Below are 20,267 nucleotides of genomic sequence, written 5' to 3' on the forward strand. Positions count from 1 at the left end.
TAAGATCCCCCAGAAATGCAAACATTGGCCAAAGTAGCTGCATGAAGGCAGGACAGGAGGCTGGGGAAAGCCAGATGGCTTTTCCCAGCAAACCACCCCAGCTGCCATAGGGTTAAATCAATGCATAAAGCTATTAAAGAGGCTGGAAATGTTTTAACATGGTTGAGTGAAATTCCTCACACTTTTAAGTCGACAAGGAACCCCATTGGGGCTTAATAGGCTAACACAACCCACCCCATTACAGGTTGTTAACACACAGGAGCCTCAGGAAGAGGGGCAATTAGGGCTCCCCACTCACCTCTGTAAAAGGGACTCCCACCCCAACTTTGAATCCCACTGATGGGCAAGACGAATGCAGGAAGGGGTCATCCCCTATCTCTGCCCCATGTCTTCTCCAGCTGGAAAGGCACAAACAGCAAGAGCTTGCAGCAGGTTGAGCTCTCATCAGGCTGAAGGAGCAGAAAATTGGTCCCCAGGGCAAGGTGCAATGCAGAAAGCTCCCAACCAAACCTTCTCTGCTGGAGGGCATCACTCCTCCCCACTCTCATCTATCCCCATGGCCCTGTCCCTAGACTCATGGCGGAGGAGCCACTGTCCATCACACAGCAAGAACAAGGAGATACCAAAGCATCTGTCCTGGGGAGGCAGTGGGCTCCTCCCCAGAGACTACAGTGCAGTGCCAGAATTATAGCAGCCCTCAATTTCTGCCCTATGGAGAATGGCATTTCCAGCCTATAAATAAGGTTAAGCCTCCTCAGGAACTTAAGAATAGGTATATACCAGTTATTTTCCACTGGCAAGAAAACAGTAACTAAAGCTCAGGTAGAAGGAGGGTCAGAAGAAAAAGCAGAAAAGACTTATCGCATTACCTGTTAAACTACCAGGTTAGAGCACCTTGCCCTGCTCTTCTCCAGGCCCCAAGGAGGGCAACTATAGCTATCAGCATAGTGGGGTGGGAGCCCTGTGACTGCAGACCTGGAGCTAAATATGGGAGAGAAGCAGCCCACAAAAGTCGCTGCTGGCTTCTCCCATACTTGCAGATTGACACAGCCACCTCTGAGGAGGGTCTGAAATACTGATCTGCTGAATAGACTCTACAAATTCAGAAGCAAGACCAATCCAGTGCATCAATGCCTTGCTCAGTCCAGAGCAGAGAACAAGCTAGGAAAGGCTCTGGGTGGCTGCAAGAAGGGCTGTGGATGTGGGAGAGAGAGCACTCCTGAGGGAGGATGCCTGGAGCAGTCCCCGAAAAAGTAAAGAAAAATCCTACATGCAGAGTGCAGATGTTCTTGGACAAGATGATTTAGCAAATTAGGATTTTACTGTGATGGGAGCTGATATTTGTTTTTTCTTCCTTCCCATAAGAGGGTCGAAAGCTCCCACAGAAAATATAATAAGGAACAAGTCCCAAGGGTCTACTTCCCTCAGATACCTCTTCCTTTGGGTATCCAGCCCTGTCCACTATCACAACATCCCCATTTCTCACAACACATGCAGCCCATCAGGGCTTTGGTTTCTTAAAGATGGCATTTCACCTCCTTACCCATCTCAAGAGTGGGGCAAGAGCATTGTAGCAACACCACTCACCACAGACAGTAAAGTGACCGGACTTGTATCAGTCCAGACAGCACTCAGCTCACCTCTCCCCTCTCCTCTGTAGGCAAGCACCTACCAAACATTAAAGAGATCCTACTCACAGCCCTTTCGTAGCTGTGTGAAGTAAGCTGTTGCAGCATCACTCTGCCATCTGCTCATGGAGACCAGGGCTGTCAACTCCAATTCAGCCCAGCACAAGCCCATTTCCTAGTTCTCTCTCCAGATGCCTCCACAGCAACTGTACTCCCATCCTGACCATCATCTGCTCACCACAGAACCTCCCTGGCCCAATGACATCAGTTGTAAGACCACTCTGTCCCTCCAGCTGCACCCGGCTCCTCCAGGTTCCCACTTCCTCACTGCAGCTGCCTTTCCTTGGGCAAATGGGCCCTGCTGAGATCCCACCGGCCTCCAGCTACAAATACTCCCCTCCTTGTATCCTCCTCCAAGACCCCTTCCCAGGATCCCCCTTCCCCCAAAGGAAAACACTGCTCACCAGCTATAGTAAGGCTCCCCAGGATGCCCATGGGACAGACTAACGTTCATAGACAAGCCACTTCACACTTTGCTCCCATCATCCTCAGGAGCCCCAGAAACATCTACAGAAGCATTGCCCCAGGACCAGGTTTCCTCTGATGCCTCAGAAGTGACCAGGCAACTGCTGTGAAGCCACTTGCAATCACCTCCATTTCCTCTGCCCTGCATGCACCAGGCCTGGTCTGCACCAAAAGCTACCTATGCTTGTGCAAGGCAGACACCTAGAAGCACAGCCCAGCAGGGCTAGGACATGTCCCCAAACCAGAACAAGCTGCAAGTTGTTCCTTGCCCCTGTCTCTGGCTGGGGAAGGGCAGAAACACCTGCAAACTCCACAGTAGAGACAAAAAAGTCAAGCACTTGACTTTCTTGCTGTCCCCTTGCACAGGGATGAATCCTGCTGGAAAGGGACCTCAACGTGACACCTAGTCCATGCCCTATCTCCCAGGATGGGCTCTTGACCCAACCACCCCACAGGCAAGGCTGGAACAAGCAGCACTAGGAGACACCCAGACCCTTCCAGAAGTCCAGGAGAGGAGCTGGAGCCCCTTGGAGGGAGAAGCACTCAGCCAGGCAAGACCCACATGTTGCTGCAAACAATTTGCTGGTTTTGCTCTGCAAAGACCATGGTGAGCCCAGCCTGTAAAGGCTCCAGCAGGTCTCATAGTGCAGGCAACCCCATGCTGTTTTCTGCCAGAGTTAGAGCTTGAAGGGCACGTGCTTCCTCCCACCCCCTTCGCAAGGGGACGTTACCTGGCCTCGTATCATCACAGTTGTTCAACAGAGATGGAAACCAAGACAGGGCAAATCAAAGGACACCCCGGATTGCCAGGGACACTGCTCTAATCCTACTTTTGCCCTGCTTACACAGGAAGCACTGTCAAACAAGCCACATGGCCCAGTCTGCTCACCCTGCTGCCAGCATGCCATGGCACTGCCCGAGGAGTACAGAGCACTTCCCTGCTTGATCCACGATGCATTTGTTTTGAGTTTCAGACATGGGCAGGTCTTATTTGTAAGATCATGAAACAGTCTGAAGCCTTACATGAACACACCAATTAGATGCTCCAAACCCCATGCTCCGCGGAAGGTCAAGCACATGGTGTGCCATCTTGCCGGCGCTCAGCCTCACGCTCCCCGCGTCAGTCCGGCTCCTCCGATGGGGTGTCTTCTGAGAAGGGCTTACAACAGTATCTGATGCTTTGCTTTTATGGTACATGAGGAATTGGCTTACAACTGGGAGCAGGGGGGGAAGAAATAAAAGTTGATTTTTTTCATTTTAAACAGGCAGGCCAGACGTATAACAGCCTCCCAACTTTGAGCTGTTTTGATCCAGCCAGCCCCCTCTCCACTGAGTTCTGGCAGGAGACAGGCACAAAGCACCAATTAAACAAAGACGAGTTATGCTTTTTCTGTCAAGCAAAAAAGAAAAAGGTGGGGGAAGATGACGCGGGAAGTGGGGGAAGGAGGAATCTAGCCCTGGAGTCATTTTGCTTTCAAAACAAGCTGTCAAGGCTCGTTCCCCTCTCCTCCCATCTCCCACAGAGGAAGAGCAAGGGAGCACCCGCGCGCCTGCCACAGACGCGTGGCATCAGTCACCAGACCACACCATCAGTCACTTGGTGCATCAGGCCGAGCCATGCCCTTGCTTTCCCTCGTGCATCCATCAAAGCCTGTGACAGGGAATGAGAGCAGCTGATTCCTAGTGAAGATGGGCTGAGCATGAGCCCCACCAGCTCTACTGATGAGAATCCCCACTTACAGGCCATTAGGTGTGGAAAAAACAATACTCAAGAGCAGCAAGAGCTCAATGCAGTAGCTTGTCTGGCCACATCAGCAGCTCACTTTTTCCACAGCAGAGACATGCACAGCTGGCACAAGCATGCAAATGCTGCCTCTTCTGCCATAGAGGTTACCAGGTTTGAAGTCTCCCTGCACAGCCAGTAGCTCTCCTGGCTGGCAGCTGAGCTCAGGACGTGTGCTGAGAGCTTCCCCCATGTATTCCATCCACTGCTTAGTTCAAAGCAAGGCTACCTGCCATCACAATGTACTGCTGAAGAACCACATCACCCAGTACAGACACATCAAGCTCTCCATCACTCTGGACACTACCAGCTCTGACCTACCCTGAGCACCTGCAAGCTGTGCCCAGGTCTCACCTGGCAAGTGTTGGTCCTGCAGCTGGCCAGATTAGAGGATTACAAAAATCCCTCCAGGCTTTATTTTTCCATGCGATTGAGGAAGATAAATAGCAAGCACAGCCACTTCTAGGGTGGGAAAGGGCAGGCATTTTAGCAGCACACAAGCACAAATCCCAGCTTTAATATCTTATTTGCTTCCTTAGCAGACTCCCCTTTGTGGAGCTTGTTGGTACCGATTAAGGCATCAGCTTCACTCCCACCTCTTCCTGTGCTCTCTGCAAGCAGCAAACTACAGCAAAGTCTCCCCCAGGAGCTAATGCACGCTCTCATTTCAACAGGGTGGCATTCATGCTGGACTTGCCGCTCCCGAGGGGGGATACCCTCTGCCACATTAGCAGGGAGCAATGCACAGCCTGGTCACTTGGGCTGGATCCATCCCACAATTGGCACAGATAGGGAAGGAAAAGCATCTCTTCCCCAGCTAGGTCTGCTTGGGCTGGCTCTCTAGTAAGTGCCCTGCTCATTAGCATGGGGTCACTCAGCTGCAACAGGGCACAAGCACCACTTGGCTATTGCAATACCACTGCTGTGGATGTGTTGAATTTCCTTTAAGAGCTCAGCAACTCTCGGTTTGAATTTAAGGAGGAAAAAAAGTATCACAAAGAATTGCAGGATCTCTGTAAACATACTAGAGGAAAAAGGAAAGTGCATCTTTGAGCCTCTTGACCTTGACAATGTCCTTATAATTACAAGACTATTTATTTTCAGTTAAACCCCAACTGTTGAACAGACAGTGTCAAGTTGTTTTTTTCTGAGCAGGTGATTATCCTGCCCAGCTAATCTAATGAAAATTATCAGGAGGCTACTGACCTCCTGCTACACACACTGAATAATGCACAAAGCTTCAGGATCAGACAGGCAAATCATAACCCTGCCTTATCTTAATCACTTTCTATACTGCTCCAGGCTTGTTCCACTCATGTTTGACTCCGTTAGCCAAATGCTATCTCAGTGGAAACCACAGCAGAGCCAGCCCTGAGAACTACACAGCAAAAAGTTACCTCCGCAAGATTTATTTTTGTAGAAGCCAAGAGCTGCAGCAGCAGATATATTTAGTCTTTAAGCCACTGACTGGCTCCTGAGCTTGTAGCATGAGGTGGTGGTCCCCTGGCAATAGGCTTTGAGAAAAGCAGCGTTGTCCTGCTACTTTTGATAGAAGGTTAAAGATTGAAACAAAAAGAAACGTTTCACGGGACAAGGCCTTGGGAGGAAATAATAGGCTCAAAGATAGTAGAGCCTTGCAAAAGGAAGAAGATAAAAGAACAGACCAAACCTTGAATTGAGGAACAAGGAAACCTCCCTTGGTCATGTGCTCATTATAATGTGAAAAACACACTCCTTGATGGAAAAAGCCCCCTAGTCACATAAGACCCCTACCCTTTGAGTTCACACAGAATTATAAAGACACTACAACTTTAAATCCAGATGAGGCATGTTGTTAACCATGAGGAACAAAGTGATAAGAAACTAACCAATGGTCATTACATTAAACATGTATTTGTGTAGTTTGAAGTGCATAGATATGTCACTTGCCTGGATGCAGTGTGCTAGCTTTATGGAATTACCACCTAGTACCCATCTCTGTACAGATACAGATTAAACAAATATCTCAACTCTGTGTGTTTTTTGGATCACTGTACACCAGGTAGAAGAACCCAGATTTTGGGACAACACTTTGATGAAGGGTACAAGGAAGGCAAGGTCTAAAAGAGGGATGCACAAAGGGCCTCATTAGTCCAGATGGGAAAAGCCACCCTTACCACTCCATCCTCTTGGAAACCCCCCCTGTTTCTGCCTCCTCCTGCAAACAGGGCTGCCCATCCCCTTTGGAGGTGCCACAGCACAGCCAGCTGCATGAGAATTAGGGGAAAGCAAGAGGACCCAACGGCTCAGGGCACACTGTGGGGGCCAGGGGACCTGCAGCAATCTTGTCCCACTTACTGCAATATCTCCCCTCCTTCAGAGGAGACAAACAAGAGCACCAGCTGGAAGAGATAAAAACTACAATTGGCAATTAAGGAGGCAGGACTTAAACAAGGACCCACCAAAAAAGTTATCACGCACTCCCCATACAGTCTCAGCTTGAGCAGCACACACAGCTAGAGGAATAGATTGCACAGTGGTGACTTCAAGCCTAAAATAAGTTTCCACTTGGGAAGATACAGAGAACTATGGTAAAACACTGCTAAAGGACAAGCTGACTAGCTTTTATGACCCCTCCCCAACATGAAATCCTAGCTACAACACCACAGAGAAGACACCCCTCTTATCTAGCCTAGCCTCACTCTCACAGCACACCGTCTCTTGGTCCTTCAGATCCCCCAGTACGGGAGCTCCCAGCTTACCTCCAATCACCCCACAGCCCTTGCACACTACTGCTAACCTCAGCAGCCTGCTCCTGCTCTGCAGCCTTGCCTTTCCTGCAAGGTTCTCTCCACCCCCAAAACACCTGATTTATCCTCCCACCCTGGCTACCTTGGGACTTGAGTCGCTTTTCTCCAGCTGGGGAGGTGCGAAGCAAGACACAGGTAGGTGGACTTCTCATCTTTAAATGGCCAATTCCTCCCCACTTACAACCTTTTAGAAAAAAAAGAGCAAATAGTCTCCCCTAAAGTGAGCAAAAACAAAGACCAAGGTGGGTTTAGGCATAACAGAAGAGGGAGAAAGAGAAACCATAGAAAGACAGACAGGAAATAGCAAAAGATTCAGCTTTGGGAAAACACCAGCTAACATATGCAAGGAAAATGATCCAAAGTAGAGATATTCAAAGGGATGCAGAAATCTGGGAAAAATTAATGTCCACAGCAGCAATTGCGAGGGGACAGTGAGCAGGCAGGGCTCTGAAGCTGAGCACTACCAAGGCAGAGGCTCTACCTAGGGTAGATCCCACCTCTGCAGAAGGGAGGAGGTGCTGCTCTGTGGACACGGCTGTGCCCAAAGGTATCTTCAGAGAGATGATCCTGAGCCCCAGGGAGCCCAGTCACACCATCTGGGCACAGTATGGCTAAAAGGGTTACCTGGCCAGCGCTCAGCAAAAGGAGAGAGGAGAGGTCCTTTGTTTTTCTCCCCTCCTTTCAATTTTAGAAAGTTGCCTGTTGCTGAGACATCTGAGATACTTCCAGAAGAAGTTAGAATAGTAATTAAATTCCTCCATCTCCTAGCCTGGGTGACAGGAGCAACCTCAGGCTTCTGGTCATTGGAGCCAACACTGTAATTGCTTATGTCACAGCTTTGCTCTGTCCACATGTGCTGACTTTGCCCTTAAAAGCCCAGATGCAGGTCAGTTCATGTCTCTGCTGTCTAGCAGCTGCTTGGTGAGGACTGTGGTGAGTGCTGGGGCTGCAAGAGGACCATTGGCCAGGTTAAACTGGTATCACCCTACCGAGTTATGTGGTATCCTCTGAGCTGTCATCTCTTCGGGAAAATCCTGCTCGGGGACAACTGAGACAGCTCCCAACAGACACCATGCAGGGTCTGGTGGGTGTAAAGTGGGAGGTGAGAGCCTGGCTGTCCTGGTTTTGGCTGGGACAGAGCTAATTTTTTTTCCTTCTTAGTAGCTAGAATAGTTCTGTGTTTTGGATTCAATATGGGATTTGATATGAAAAGAATGTTGATAATGTACTGATGGGTTTAGTTGTTGCTCAGAAATCCAGGACTTTTCAACTTCTCACGTCTTGCAAGTGCGCAGGTACACAAGAAGCTGGGGGGGAACACAGCCAAAACAACGGACCCAAATTGTCCAGTGGAGTATTTTGTATCACCTAATGTCATGCTCAATGTATAGAGAAGGGTTGGTTGGGAAGCTCACCTGAGCTTTGGGTTTCAGGATTCTTTCTTCTCTGGGACCACTAGCCGGGAATGGGCTGGGTATTGGTCAGTGGGTGGTGAGCAATCACATTGTGCATTACTCTTTTTTATTATTACTATTATTACTATCATAATTATTATTTAAATTTTATTTCAATTATTAGATTGTTTTTATCTGAACCTCCGAGTCTTTTTCCCCTTAGCCCTCCAACTCTCTCCCCTATTCCTTGGGGGTGGGGGAGGGCAAGTGAGTAGCTACGTGGTGTTTGGCTGCTGGCTGAGTTTAAACAATGACACTGGCAAAAGCCAGTAAACTACAGCTGTCTCAGGATTGACTTTATCATCAGGCCTGGTCAGGGAGGAGGCTTGCACAAGAGGAAGGGATGGATTTAAAACCATACTGCACAAAGCCCTCAAAAACACTCTGAGGACTGAAGCTGGAGCTGGCTGCTGGTGCTGGGACCAAGGGATGTCTCCAGCTCCAGCACCTGCAGCCAACCCTGGCTCTGTCTACCAGCTGCTCCAGAGCAGAGGTGGCACCATCCCCTTCTCATGCCAGGAAACAGGCGCTGAGCCTAGCGACATCTCCTCCCAGCTCACACGGTGGCAGAAGGTTGTGACTGCCTGGGAAGGACTATGACACACCAGAGCTTGCAAATGCATGCTCTGACTTCCAGCTGGAGACATGTGTCTGTGCTTGTCCCCAAGGCAGACAGCCGCAATAGAGGCATCCTCTGGTGCTGTTCCCTGCCAGCAGAGCATGGCAAAGTGTTAGAGTGACAGCCTCCGGGGACAAGAGAGCAATTTACTCACCACACGCGGACAAGTGCTTGCCTTCCTTGCTGAAATCCAGCAGGCGAGCTGCTGATTAGTGTCACTTGTCCTGGTTGCCTCAAGGCAGATACCCAGCCTGCTGGGACTCTGCTGAGAACCCACCAGCTCATTACACACACACTCATCACTAAGACCTAGGTCAGATGCAGGCTTGAGGAGGAGGAAGAGATTGCATATAGGTCCCTACCATTGCCCATCCCAGCACCTCTTTTCCAGTGCTTTTTTCTGTCTGCTGCTTTTGAACACCCACTGCCAGCTGATTCCAGCATGGCCTGAGCAACAGGGGAAAAAAGAAGCTAAAACCTGTTTCTCTTCATGCATTTACCAGTAGAGCTGTTGCACCAGCCCCCACGCGTTACTGCCAGCGACAGCGGAGGCAGGAGGAACCCAGCGGAACTCCTCCAAGGCAGGGATGGAGCAGGGTGAGCTGTTGTAGGGCCAGCACTTAGGAGAAAAGCATCTTCAGCTTGACAACTCAGCAAATTTGATCTGGAACTGGCAAGAGAGAAAAGTAAAGCCTTTAAATGTCATCTCGGGAGTTTGGCTGCCAGAAGAACTAGAGACAGACAGACAGATAAGCACAGAGAGCCGAATGCCCTGCTTTGGTGTATGCAGGGTATTTATTAATGTGTCCCGCAGCTGGCATGAGCTGTGAGCAAGTCAAGAAGTCTGGTTTTCTGCCACCAGCTCTGCTCTGGGACCTCAAGGAAATCCCAGAGCCACTCCAGGTTTCAGTTTCCCCTCTTTGCAGGCAGTGATGCTTCCCTGCAACCCCAGGTGGTGGCAAGGTTAAAGGCTGACCCTGGTAATGCAGGCAGCCTTGGGGAACCCTCCAAGCCTAAATGCAGATGTGCAATAAGCCAGATTTCTTGTTTGAGTCCTAGACCCAAAGACATGTCAGACCATCTTTCTTGTTGTAAGAGGGAAAGTCAAAATTATCAACCCATTTCCTTTGCTATTGACACCTCTGACCTGAGCAAGTCACATCATCTCCTTCCTCCCTCTGCCAGCCCTGGGGAGATAGCAAGCCCATCAGTGCACAGCTGGCTCTCCCCTGTGCATAAGGCAGCCCTACCTGGAAAAAAACAGCATGGCTGCCCTGACTGCAGATAACAATGTGCCAAAACTAGGAAGCACAAATACCATATGCCCTTAAAGTCAAGGACCCACCATGGCTGCTGGAGATGTTCACCAAGGAAGAATTCTTCATCCTTGCTTTGCAGAGGAGCAAGCTAGGGTGAACCTGAAGTTGCTGATCCAAAGCAAAGAGGGCTGGGGTGCAGCAGATAAGTCTATACAGAAAAAAGCACTGCGCAGTGTAGGGATACAGAGCACCGATGATCCCCCTCCCAGTCCTCATCCCATCTAAACAAGCACCAAGAACTTGGTGTTTCTCAGCATTGCTGGGAGAGGGCAACAGGCACCAAACCGGAGCCCAGCAAGTAGGGTGTGCAGATGGGAAATGGTTGATGGTTTGCTGGACTTCTAAAGGATGGGTAACTTCACCAGGAGTGCCCAGGTGCATACTTGGGGTGTCCTGCAACACTCGGGTTTCACAGAGCTCAAGCTGAACCTTCTCCTGGCAAAATAACTGCGGCCAAAAAGGGGAAGCCCTCAAAATGTTCTGGTAGTTGGGGTGTTACAGAAATGCCCCATCAAAAGGGCAGTGGGTTTCTGCCAGGTGGCACAGCATATCTATGGCATGGCCAAAAACACTGTCCAGCCAATACACTCCCTCCTGCATAGACTTCAGCATTAGCTGGTGCTCTGTGCCCCGTCACAGTACTTACTTTCATGCACGAAATAAAAACTAGACTCGCCAACACACCCAATGGGCCTGTCAAACTAATCATGTTAGGAGGACTGGAAACACACCAGCAGCAAGAGCCAGCCCCTGCTCCAGAGCCCTTGCAGAAATCATGCATCCAGGAGACGGAAAAGCCTCTGTCGTTCCCGGAACCAGGTCAATAAAAGCACAGACAACTCCATCCAGAGACTTTTTTTATGAATCACAAGAAAGAGCAGCTTCAGCTCCCCCAGCTGCAAATAGGTGGGCAGGCACAAGGAGCCAGCACGGAAACGTGTCTGTGCAACACGTGTGGGGAATCGGCCGCCCTGCACATGTCCGGGGTATGGGGTGAGAGGAAACCGCTCCAAACCGCGGCGCGGGAGAGCTGTGAAAAACAGCGGCTGCTGTTTGATGCAACTTCTCCCACCCCCCCAGTTGGTTTCCCAAATCAAACAGCCTCCCACCAATACACGCATTTAGCGTGCCGGGGAGAGAGAGGACAGGCTAGGCAACGATTTCAAAGCTGAGCAATCCCAGGCGGCTTTGAAGGGCCTCATATTCAGGGAGAAAGAATAACCCACCCTTTCGGGAGCAAAAAAATCCACAATGCACTTTGTCCAGGTGCCTCCAAAACCGTCCTCTCCCCAAACCCATTTATGGGTTATTTGTTATTTCTGGGTGCACCTTTGCCATAACACTGTTATTTCTAGAGCTCTCTGCTAAGTGAGAAGCCTGGAGGACTGGACAGAGCTTTTTTTGATCAAATCTCAGAGCAGCAGCAGCATTTTGTTCTCTCCTTCTTTTTAACGTATTTATTTTTCAAGTCCTTAGTTCAGATGCACAGAGGAGCTTAAATCACACGTTGGCAAAGCCTGGCACAGGCTCTCTGCCCTTCGCATCTGAGAACCACGCTCTAACCACAGGAGAGGATGTGTCCTCATTATCACCAGCATTTTTTAGGCCGTGGACAAAAGGACCACAGTGCAGAGAGTGTACCTACATTCCAAGCAGACATAAGGTTGTTTTATTATATGTAATATTGTTTAATTTCACAAGTGAACGCTCACACCTGGCCCTGAGGAACCCAGCCCAGCCTGCGTTGTCCAAGCAGGCAGGCAGCAGCAGCAGATCCCTCCTCCTGCGTTGATCAGCTTGCAAAGTTCCAGCAAAGAGAGCTTTACACCTCTCACAGATGATGCCATGCAGCATGCAATTGCTGCTGTGCCTGCACGGGATTTAGGCAGGAATCAGCCTGGCTCATCCACAGCTGTGCTGCTGGGCATTTGCAAAGCACGTAGCCTTGGTGGTCACCTCAAAAGAAGCTATTTCTGGAGCAAAGAAGATGCACTGGTCAAAAAGCAGCCACCTTCTCTGCCTATAACATGGCACCATGGCACCTCAAAATGCAGCGTGTCCCCCTGGGGGGTGTCCCCCTTCCAGGGTGGTGTGCAGGTGTCCCCCTTCCCAGCACTGGGAAGCCATGGCAATAGCATGGAGCAGGGATAGCTGGGTGGGTCAGCCCTGCATGGCCATGGCAGGGTCCTGCAAATTACCAGGTCCAGTCTCCAACTTATTCTCACCTGTGCTGCAGAGACTGGGAAAGACACCAGAGACCACAAGAAGTAGAAAAATACCAGGCTGCAACTTCGTGAACAAAATGCACTCACTGGCTTAACACCCACGTAATTAAAAGCAGGCGCATCCTGCGGTAACTGCTAGCACAGGGATGTGCCTGGTTGTGTTTGCTTTAGGGGGCCTGTGATACTACCTACAAAAGCAAAGCTGGCCACCAGTCCCTTTGCAGAGTGAGGCTGCTCACATCACTGACAAAACAGGCAGCTGACCCTGCCTTGCCCCCAGGATGTCCTCTTCCCATTGAAACAGGAATAACAGTAGCTCCTTCCTCCCAAGGAGATCTGAGACACCCACTGCTACTCCCAGAGGTGAGCATCACCCTCAGGGGACATTTGGGTGCTGAGGGGCTGGAGTCAAACCCTCGTGGTGATTCAGAGGGCTCTGACAGCAGTGGGGACCTCAGCCCTGATGGAAGAGAGGATGCTTTCACTCACTGATGCCAGGAATGACAATGGGCCCTGCCCTCTACGCTCATCCACCAGCCAACTCCCTGGCTCCACCTGGCTCCTACTGGCACTTAGCACTGTTGGTGGGAATAGGCAACTCGTACTGTCCTTTCCTTATGGGGCGAAGTGATCTGACTCAGTAAATACCAATTGACTCGACGGATAAAAAGCAGGGAGTGAGAGCAGCCCCGGAGCAGCCTACCGTTCCTCTTCTCGGAGGGGGACCAACCACCCACCACCCAGGTTTGGGTCAGTGGAGGTCCAGGCTGCAAGTCGCTTCCAGCATCAGGGCAAAGTCTCTCCAGCAGCCTCTCCCTCTCACTCAGGACTTCTTGTGCTGCTTCCCCCACCAGTTCCCCCCTCACAGGGTGTGTTGCATAGTATTTAAATGCAACCAGGTCTGAGCAAGCCAGTTTTAAGTTGATCCCATGTCCACTCTGTAAAGCAATGCAGAGAGGGGTCACAATCCCTCCTCCAGCTGCTGCAAACGCAGCCACGACTCCAGTACAGCATCATTTATTGCAAACCCTTACAGCCTTTCTCCTCCAGCCTCCCCCAAGCAGGGAGCAGCAGAACGCAATCCGCCTGGGGAAAAGAGAGAGATTTCCCACATAACAAGCACCGGTATTAATTCTTCCAACTACTGCAGCTTTCCTTTCATTCTGCAACTTTATGAACAACACTCGATACTGGCAGCAGCCCCGGAGGACATTGTGAGTCACCTGAAGGAAAACAGCTTCTTCCAGCATCAGCATCCAGGCAGCCTCTGAGACGAGGGCGGGAGCCCTGGCCGTGCAGCCACGCTGCCCAGACGGCTCACAGCCACGCCGCCTGATCAGCAGTGCCTCAAGAGGGCTTCGATGACATCTTTAGGGTGTCACGGCTAATTAGAGTCCTGACTATACCCTCTAATTAGGTAACACCTTCAGACAAATCACCCTCTCCACTTCAAACCAAGTCACGCCTTCGGATACGATCCCTAATTGACTTAAAAGTAGACTCGGCACTTCTTCCCGGATCTCCTTCCACTTTACAAGGCACTTCAAAATAAATAAACCCCTGGTCCTCAGCCCTGGCTCAGGAACCGTCTGGGGAAGTGCCCTCGAATCTGCGCAGGCACGCACCCACACGGCTGGACACAAAACCTCCATCAGAGGCACAAAGCAAACGCAGTGATGCAGCAGCGTTGTCCTCTCCTGATCTCTCATTTCTAGCCACCCTGGTGCTACTTTCAACAACAGTCAAAGCCTTTTCTAGGAGAACAGGAGTATCTGCGATGCATCAGTGTCCTACTAAAAATATTGCCTGGGGGTTTGCGAGAGAAGCGGTGCTCCAGCAAAGGAGCCTGATATCTGGTGACAGAAAGCATTAAAAAACCCTAACCATTTAGAAATTAATATGCCAGAATGTTATCAAGCATGAAGATTTCAATCCAGAAGCTTGATTTCTGTTTTCATTAAGTAATGAATAAACTGAAGCAATCTGAATCTTTTCAGTTTCCCACTAGCACAAAATTTTAAGTAGATAGGCAGAAAGCCCCCCACCATCATAACTGCAAACATGCTGAATAAAAACTATCAAAATTCATACAAGATAAATATTGAGTCCTTCCAAGCCTGCTATGAGAACAATGTCTCTTTATTTGCTTTTCGCAAGGTTTGTTATAACAAGAGAGATAGACTCCAGTATACAGTGTTTTAATATACATACATGCATTCACAGCTGGAATAATAGATTTTTAAGGACAAAAGACAATATTACAACTGAATGTATGCAGAAATCTGTAAACATACCTTCAAAGAAACACCTACATGGACACATGTGTATAATATATACATATACACCTGCCCCAATCATGTTCCAGATTGATTAGAACCATTCATTAAAATCAGATTCTCTAAAGTTTCTGCTGGTTTGGGAAAACATGACCCTGAAGAGACATCACGTGTGAACTTAACATACAGCAGAAAATGAAACCGTAACACACTGCGTCTTGAAAGCCAACCCTGAATCTAATTTAATCCCTGCTCTGGACAATGCCTCCGGAGAGGCATTAAAACCATGCTAGGTGTTTTCCTGGATTTCCCAAATTCCCCGGAGATTCCCTGGCACTCTGGCTGCATCCATCTCCTCCTCGCTTCGGAGATGTTTCCGGCTGAGCGCTCCCATCCTTACTCCTGCTGCTCCCAGGGCCGGCGAGGCAGGGATCCAGCGGAGCAGCATCCCGAGAGCCGCGTCCTGCCCTCGCCGCAGGACGAGTTACCCGGGGGCAGCCCTTGGGGTTTAACGCTCGGATTCCTGCAAAATGTGCGGGGGGATGGTGTACGGGCTTGAAGGGTCAAGAAGCGGCTTTGCATCCTCCTTCCCCATCCCCGACAAAGGGATTCCAGCAGATCTCGTGCCCCCTAGTGTCATCCCGGCGAACGGACCGGCACTGGGCACCGGGCACCGGGTACCACCCGGCCCAGGCAGTGCCCTGACTTACCCCACAGTAAAGCCGGCACCGCGTCCTGCTGGTACCGACAGCACAGTTAAATGCCATTTCCAACAGTTCAGGGGAAGGGCAGCGTGAGCTCGCTGGCCCTCCCGAGCACCCCCGGGGCAGCAATAGCCCCCCAAGTGTCCCCATGCCCGGCACGGTGCCGCCTCCGTTACGGTCCCGCAGAGCCTCAGCAAGGTCTTGCCCCACCAGCAGATAGCCCGAGTGGTGTCCCTGGCGAGGGGCCAAGAGGAGGAGGCAGAGAGCATCTGTGGTGGACACTGTCCAGAATACAACCCCTCCTAAAAATAGATGGTCCCTGGAAGGGCCAGGGAATGGGAACGCTCGGTGCTAGGAGCTCAGGGTTTGGGATGACAGAACTTCAAGGTGCATGAATGCAAGACACCACTGCCTTTGCACAAAGTCCCCGTTTCTTCCCCGTGAGAGCACCTGTGGCATCAAGCTCTGGCCGTTAGCATGAGAAGCAATGCACAAAACCAGCCCAGAACCCAGCATCCCTGCCTGCCAGCCTGCTCTGACCAAGCGGCAAGATCCAGTACCTCCTGGGAAAATCCCCATGCTGGCTGCAATACTAATGGGTGCAACTGGGACTGGACCCCACACACAGAGACCCTACAGAAGAGACGCGTGCTGGACAGGAGCACAGGAAACATGTGTTGAGCCTGTGCAGGTGCCTCAGTTTCCCCATCCGTCCAGCAGCCCCCAATGCAGCTTGCCCTCTCTTATTTTAGTCATCCCTCCTCATTCAACTATTAACTCTTGTGAGGAGAAGCACCCCACGGACAGCACCTAGAGCACCGGCTCCTTCCAGCATGTGCTAGCAGCATGCAAGCAAACCTCGGCAACTCATCGCCAAAATTTGGAGGAATTCTCCCCAGGGCACTGACCTGGGTATGCTGCTTTCTTCTGCAACACCGAGCAGGGACTATAGCTTAGAATAATGGGGAAGTAACTCAGTTCAGTGCTGACAAAGCATCACAAGCCCCAGCGGGGTGGGAGGGGAGGAGGTGTCCTTCCCTCACGCTGCCATGCCTGGTATACATCATGTTTAGGGCCAGGCATACGTCACCGACACAAAATGGACAAATTGGAGGGATTTCAGAAAAACGAGCGACAAAAATGATCAGGAGGCAGAAGGGATTGATTTACAAGGGGAGATTAAAAGAGCTGCGATCAGTCTAGCTGGTCTGAGCAAGTACTGACAGAAGCAGTCGGATGCTAATCTGCAAATGGGATGAAAACGATATGGGAAGGAATAATTTAGCATCTTCAGCAGTAATGGGATGAAATTAAGGGGAACTCAGGGCTGAGTAGGTAGGGAAAAAAAAACCCCAAGACAAAATAAAACTCCTTTCGTAGTTGTGCATGACCCTCTCTATCAAAACACATGAAGTCCCCAAAACTCTGTCTAGGACAAGGACCCCTGGGAGCAATCGTGCCTCTGTGCCTAAGAAGGTGTGCATACACACACATGCACGCACACACACACAGAGCCGTTTCCCACCCCTGACTCACACTCAGGAAAGCAGCAGGGCCTCCACGTTAACCCCAGAGGATGGAGTCTTGCAGGAAAGAAGCAGAGAGCTAAGGCTAAAGCTGCTGGGAGAGGTGGGAAGGTCCCCACAGAAGGATGCCTTTGCACTCCCAGGTCTTGATGGGGGGGGGGGGGGGAAGGTGCTGAGGCAGCTTCCTGCAAAGTCACAGGAGTGAGCTCAGCTGCGAGCACTCAGATATTTACACACAAACAGCACATTAGTCAGCAACTCCCATTTGTCAGGCGTAATGGCAGCGGCAGCAATAATAAACGACAGAGCCGAGAGACAGGCTCCCCAGGCACACACCCAGCCCCAGCCTGAGCTGGAGCAGGATGCATTCCTTCAGCTTGCTGGCGAATTAACTGAGAGTGGCCATGAGCTGTGGCTCGCACCCACAAAACTCCTGCTGCTGGCTTTGGAGAGTCGGCCACGTCTCCGAAAGCTGAGCCTCGGCTGCACACTTATTTGTACGTGTACGTGCATCACAAGCTTTGCAGCTCTGAGAGGTACCAGGGCTTCTTCCTTCCCAAGTCCAGGAGGTGCTGAGCACCTTCCATGGGGATGGGGGCTCAGTGCCTTGGCAGGATCGGGTCCCCTCGGGGTAAATCAGACTAAAGAAAGATAACACACAATCATCAGATCGTGGCTTGGCCTGCTCTGACAATAGGCTCTGATGAAGTTATCCTAAAGGGCTGTTGCAAAGAAGTCTGCTAGGCATGGGGCTCTCATTTTCAAAGCACAGCCTGTCTCAGAAAAGCCCACCCTCCCCAGCGAGCTCTGGTCCCAGCAAGATGCTGGTCGGACATGAGCATCCCTTGCCCACCTCCAGCCTTCACAGCAAAGCTCTAACTCCTCATGGAGTACAGGGCAGGGAGAAAGAACGGCTGCTCCCGCGTATCTGCACATTTCGTAGGAAGCAGCCAGTCTCCCTGCCTCGCTGCCTGCACACACAGCCGGCAGGACCAGCAGCGGCGTGTGCAGGTCGTGTCCCTCACAGAGGTAAACAACACGAGTGCACTGAGAGTGGGCACGGTCAGAGTTAAATTAACAAGATCCTTGCAGAAGTCAGCAAGTTCCTGAGCAAAAAAAAAAATCTGAGGAAAGGACCTCCTGGACTATCTCACAAATTAAAACACAAAGAGACATGAAAAAGAAATCAAATAGCTTTGCAGGCAATCCCCTTTCTGCAACCTGCGCTCTGAACAGACCCTACACATGTGTCTATAAGCATGGGGCGGGGAATAAAAGGGCTAAGAGAGTGAAGGAGAAGTGCCGATCTTTATACCAAAAAAGTTTAGCGGATTAAGAAAAAACTGCCAGAGAAGCCAGGGAAGCCGAAACATGCAGACCAGGTTCTGTCCCCAGCGAAGGCAGCGCAAATTAGCTCACGCGCTGGTTGGAGTCCCAATCCGGTTTTAAGATTGCAGCGGGGGAAGTCACCAAGATCTGGAAATGTCAGGGAGTTTGTGCAGCAAAGGGATCGGTGTGTATTATGCAATTCTGGAAAGCAGCCCTCGTACTCACGCTCGGGATGAACTGCCTAGCCCAGGGAGAGCAGTTCCACAGAAGCGCCATGCAGCCGCTTTTCTTATAAAATCACACCACCCCCTCAAAAAAAAAAAATTTTTTTTAAAAAAAGAAGAGATCAGCACTGCCACAGCAGAGGAAGGGGCAGATTGCGCCTCTGGAGAAACGAAGAAAAAGTCTGCTCTCTCGCCTAGGAAATCCACGGGCTCCGTTTTACAAAGAGCCACCCCGCAACCTCGGCTCCAGCCCTGCTCATGCAATGCAGCAGGCAGGAGGCTCATCCCTTCCCTGCCTTCAACCTGATGCCGCTCGCAGCGGCCGCGATGCCCTCCCCGCTGGGGAAGGGGGGGGTCCCGCCGTGCCTCCCCGCCGCGGACCCGCTGCCCTGGGGGGCGGTGGGAGGGGGTGCGGAACCGGCCCGACCCCGCGCCCCCCCATCCCTCCCCCGCCGGGAACGCCCGGCCGGGGCTCAGGGCGGACACACAGGCACGGCGGAGCAGGGAAGTTGCCCAAATTGTTTCCTCCGGGGGCTTCGCCCGCTGCCCCGGCGGCGGGCGGGGAGCAGACGCGCGGCCCACGGCGGGGCGCGGACACGCGTGGGCGCGCTGGGGAAAGGTGCGCGGCTGCGGAGCGGCAGGGAACACCAGACGCGGGGTGTGTGTGGGGGGGGGAAACAAGCGTTCCTCTTCCCCCCGCCTTCCGCCTCCCCTTTTTCACCTCCCAGAAAGGCAGCGGCGCTCCGGCGGCGGGCACCGGGACTCGCCTCCCCTGACCCCCGCTGCCTCCCCCCGTCCCGCGGGTGCGGGGGGTGGGGGGGTCACCACCTCCCTCCGGCCCCGGCCGCCCGGTACTCACGGCGCCCTCCTCGCCGCCGCTCCCGGCACTACCCCATGCAACCACCGGCTGCTTCTGCACCGGCTCGGGGGCTATAAGCTCTTTTAAACTCCAGCACATAACCCATGTGACCGCAGAAGCCACTGGTAAGGAGCGCCGGGGAGCCAGCGATGAGCTCAGCCCGCACCCCCCGGCACAGCGCCGCGGACGCGCTCCCGGCCCCGCCGCGCGTACCCGCCCCACGCCCGCACACACACACTCTCACACACACACACACACACACACACACTCACACTCGTACACACAAACCCACGCGCGTCCGGGCACACGCCCCTGCGGACACGCAGCCTCCCCCCTCCCCGCGGATGCTGAGCGGGAGGGAGGCACCGCACACACGTACACCACCACCCCCCCCCCACCCCAGACCCCCCGCTCAATTGCAGACTTCGGAGCACACTCGTGAAAGGCCCGCGAGTGCGGGGCCACGCACGCACACACCGCGGACAACACAGTCCCTGCGTGCGTGGGCAGGGGGCACGCTGCAAGCCCCCCCACCTCCCCCCAGATGCACGCCCAAGTGAAGGCAGCACGCTGACAGCCCCTTGCACGCACACGTGTGCCCCACGCGCACAGAGCCATGCACACGCGGCCTTGCACAATGCACCCTCCGCACGCTCCCCGCCCCCATCAAGAGGTGCGGACCCAAATGAAGGCACTGTGCTAAGATTTCCCTGCACACCCCTACGCGCATCCTTGCACGCTTGCGAGTGCCCCAGCCCCTTGCACAAGCACCCTCTTGGAGCGCGCAACAAAAGCACCACATGCAGAGGCAGACTGAAATGAAAGTGCCACGCTCACCGCTCCCGCACTCGCACACACGCCGCACAACTGAACACCCAACGCACGCAAAACTGCGTGCTCACACCCTCTTGCACAACCAATGCACAAGCAAGGTGGCACACCCGCACGGGTGCCCACCTTTCCCTCTCAAGTGCAATCTGCTGGTGGGTGCCGAACAAGCTCATCCA

The 20,267-nt window shown here is 52.1% G+C and overlaps 1 protein-coding gene across 7 annotated transcripts in view; it reads right to left on the reverse strand.

Annotated features, from left to right (window-relative positions):
* CNTFR (ciliary neurotrophic factor receptor) overlaps positions 1-19,421 on the reverse strand; it is a 209,832-nt gene extending 190,411 nt beyond the window's left edge. For 2 of the 7 annotated variants that reach the window (XM_074856843.1, XM_074856844.1), the window contains exon 1: positions 19,261-19,415. In XM_074856843.1, coding sequence (XP_074712944.1) covers positions 19,261-19,359 — 99 coding nt within the window. In that variant the 5' untranslated portion in view covers positions 19,360-19,415. Of the gene's footprint in view, positions 1-9,298; positions 9,469-19,260 lie in introns of all 7 variants that reach the window. The other 5 variants (XM_074856846.1, XM_074856845.1, XM_074856847.1 and 2 more) reach the window with 5 other exon arrangements.
* Positions 19,422-20,267: the final 846 nt, after the last annotated feature.

The sequence above is a fragment of the Strix uralensis genome, chromosome Z (genome assembly GCF_047716275.1).
Source record: "Strix uralensis isolate ZFMK-TIS-50842 chromosome Z, bStrUra1, whole genome shotgun sequence".
Lineage (NCBI taxonomy): Eukaryota > Metazoa > Chordata > Aves > Strigiformes > Strigidae > Strix > Strix uralensis.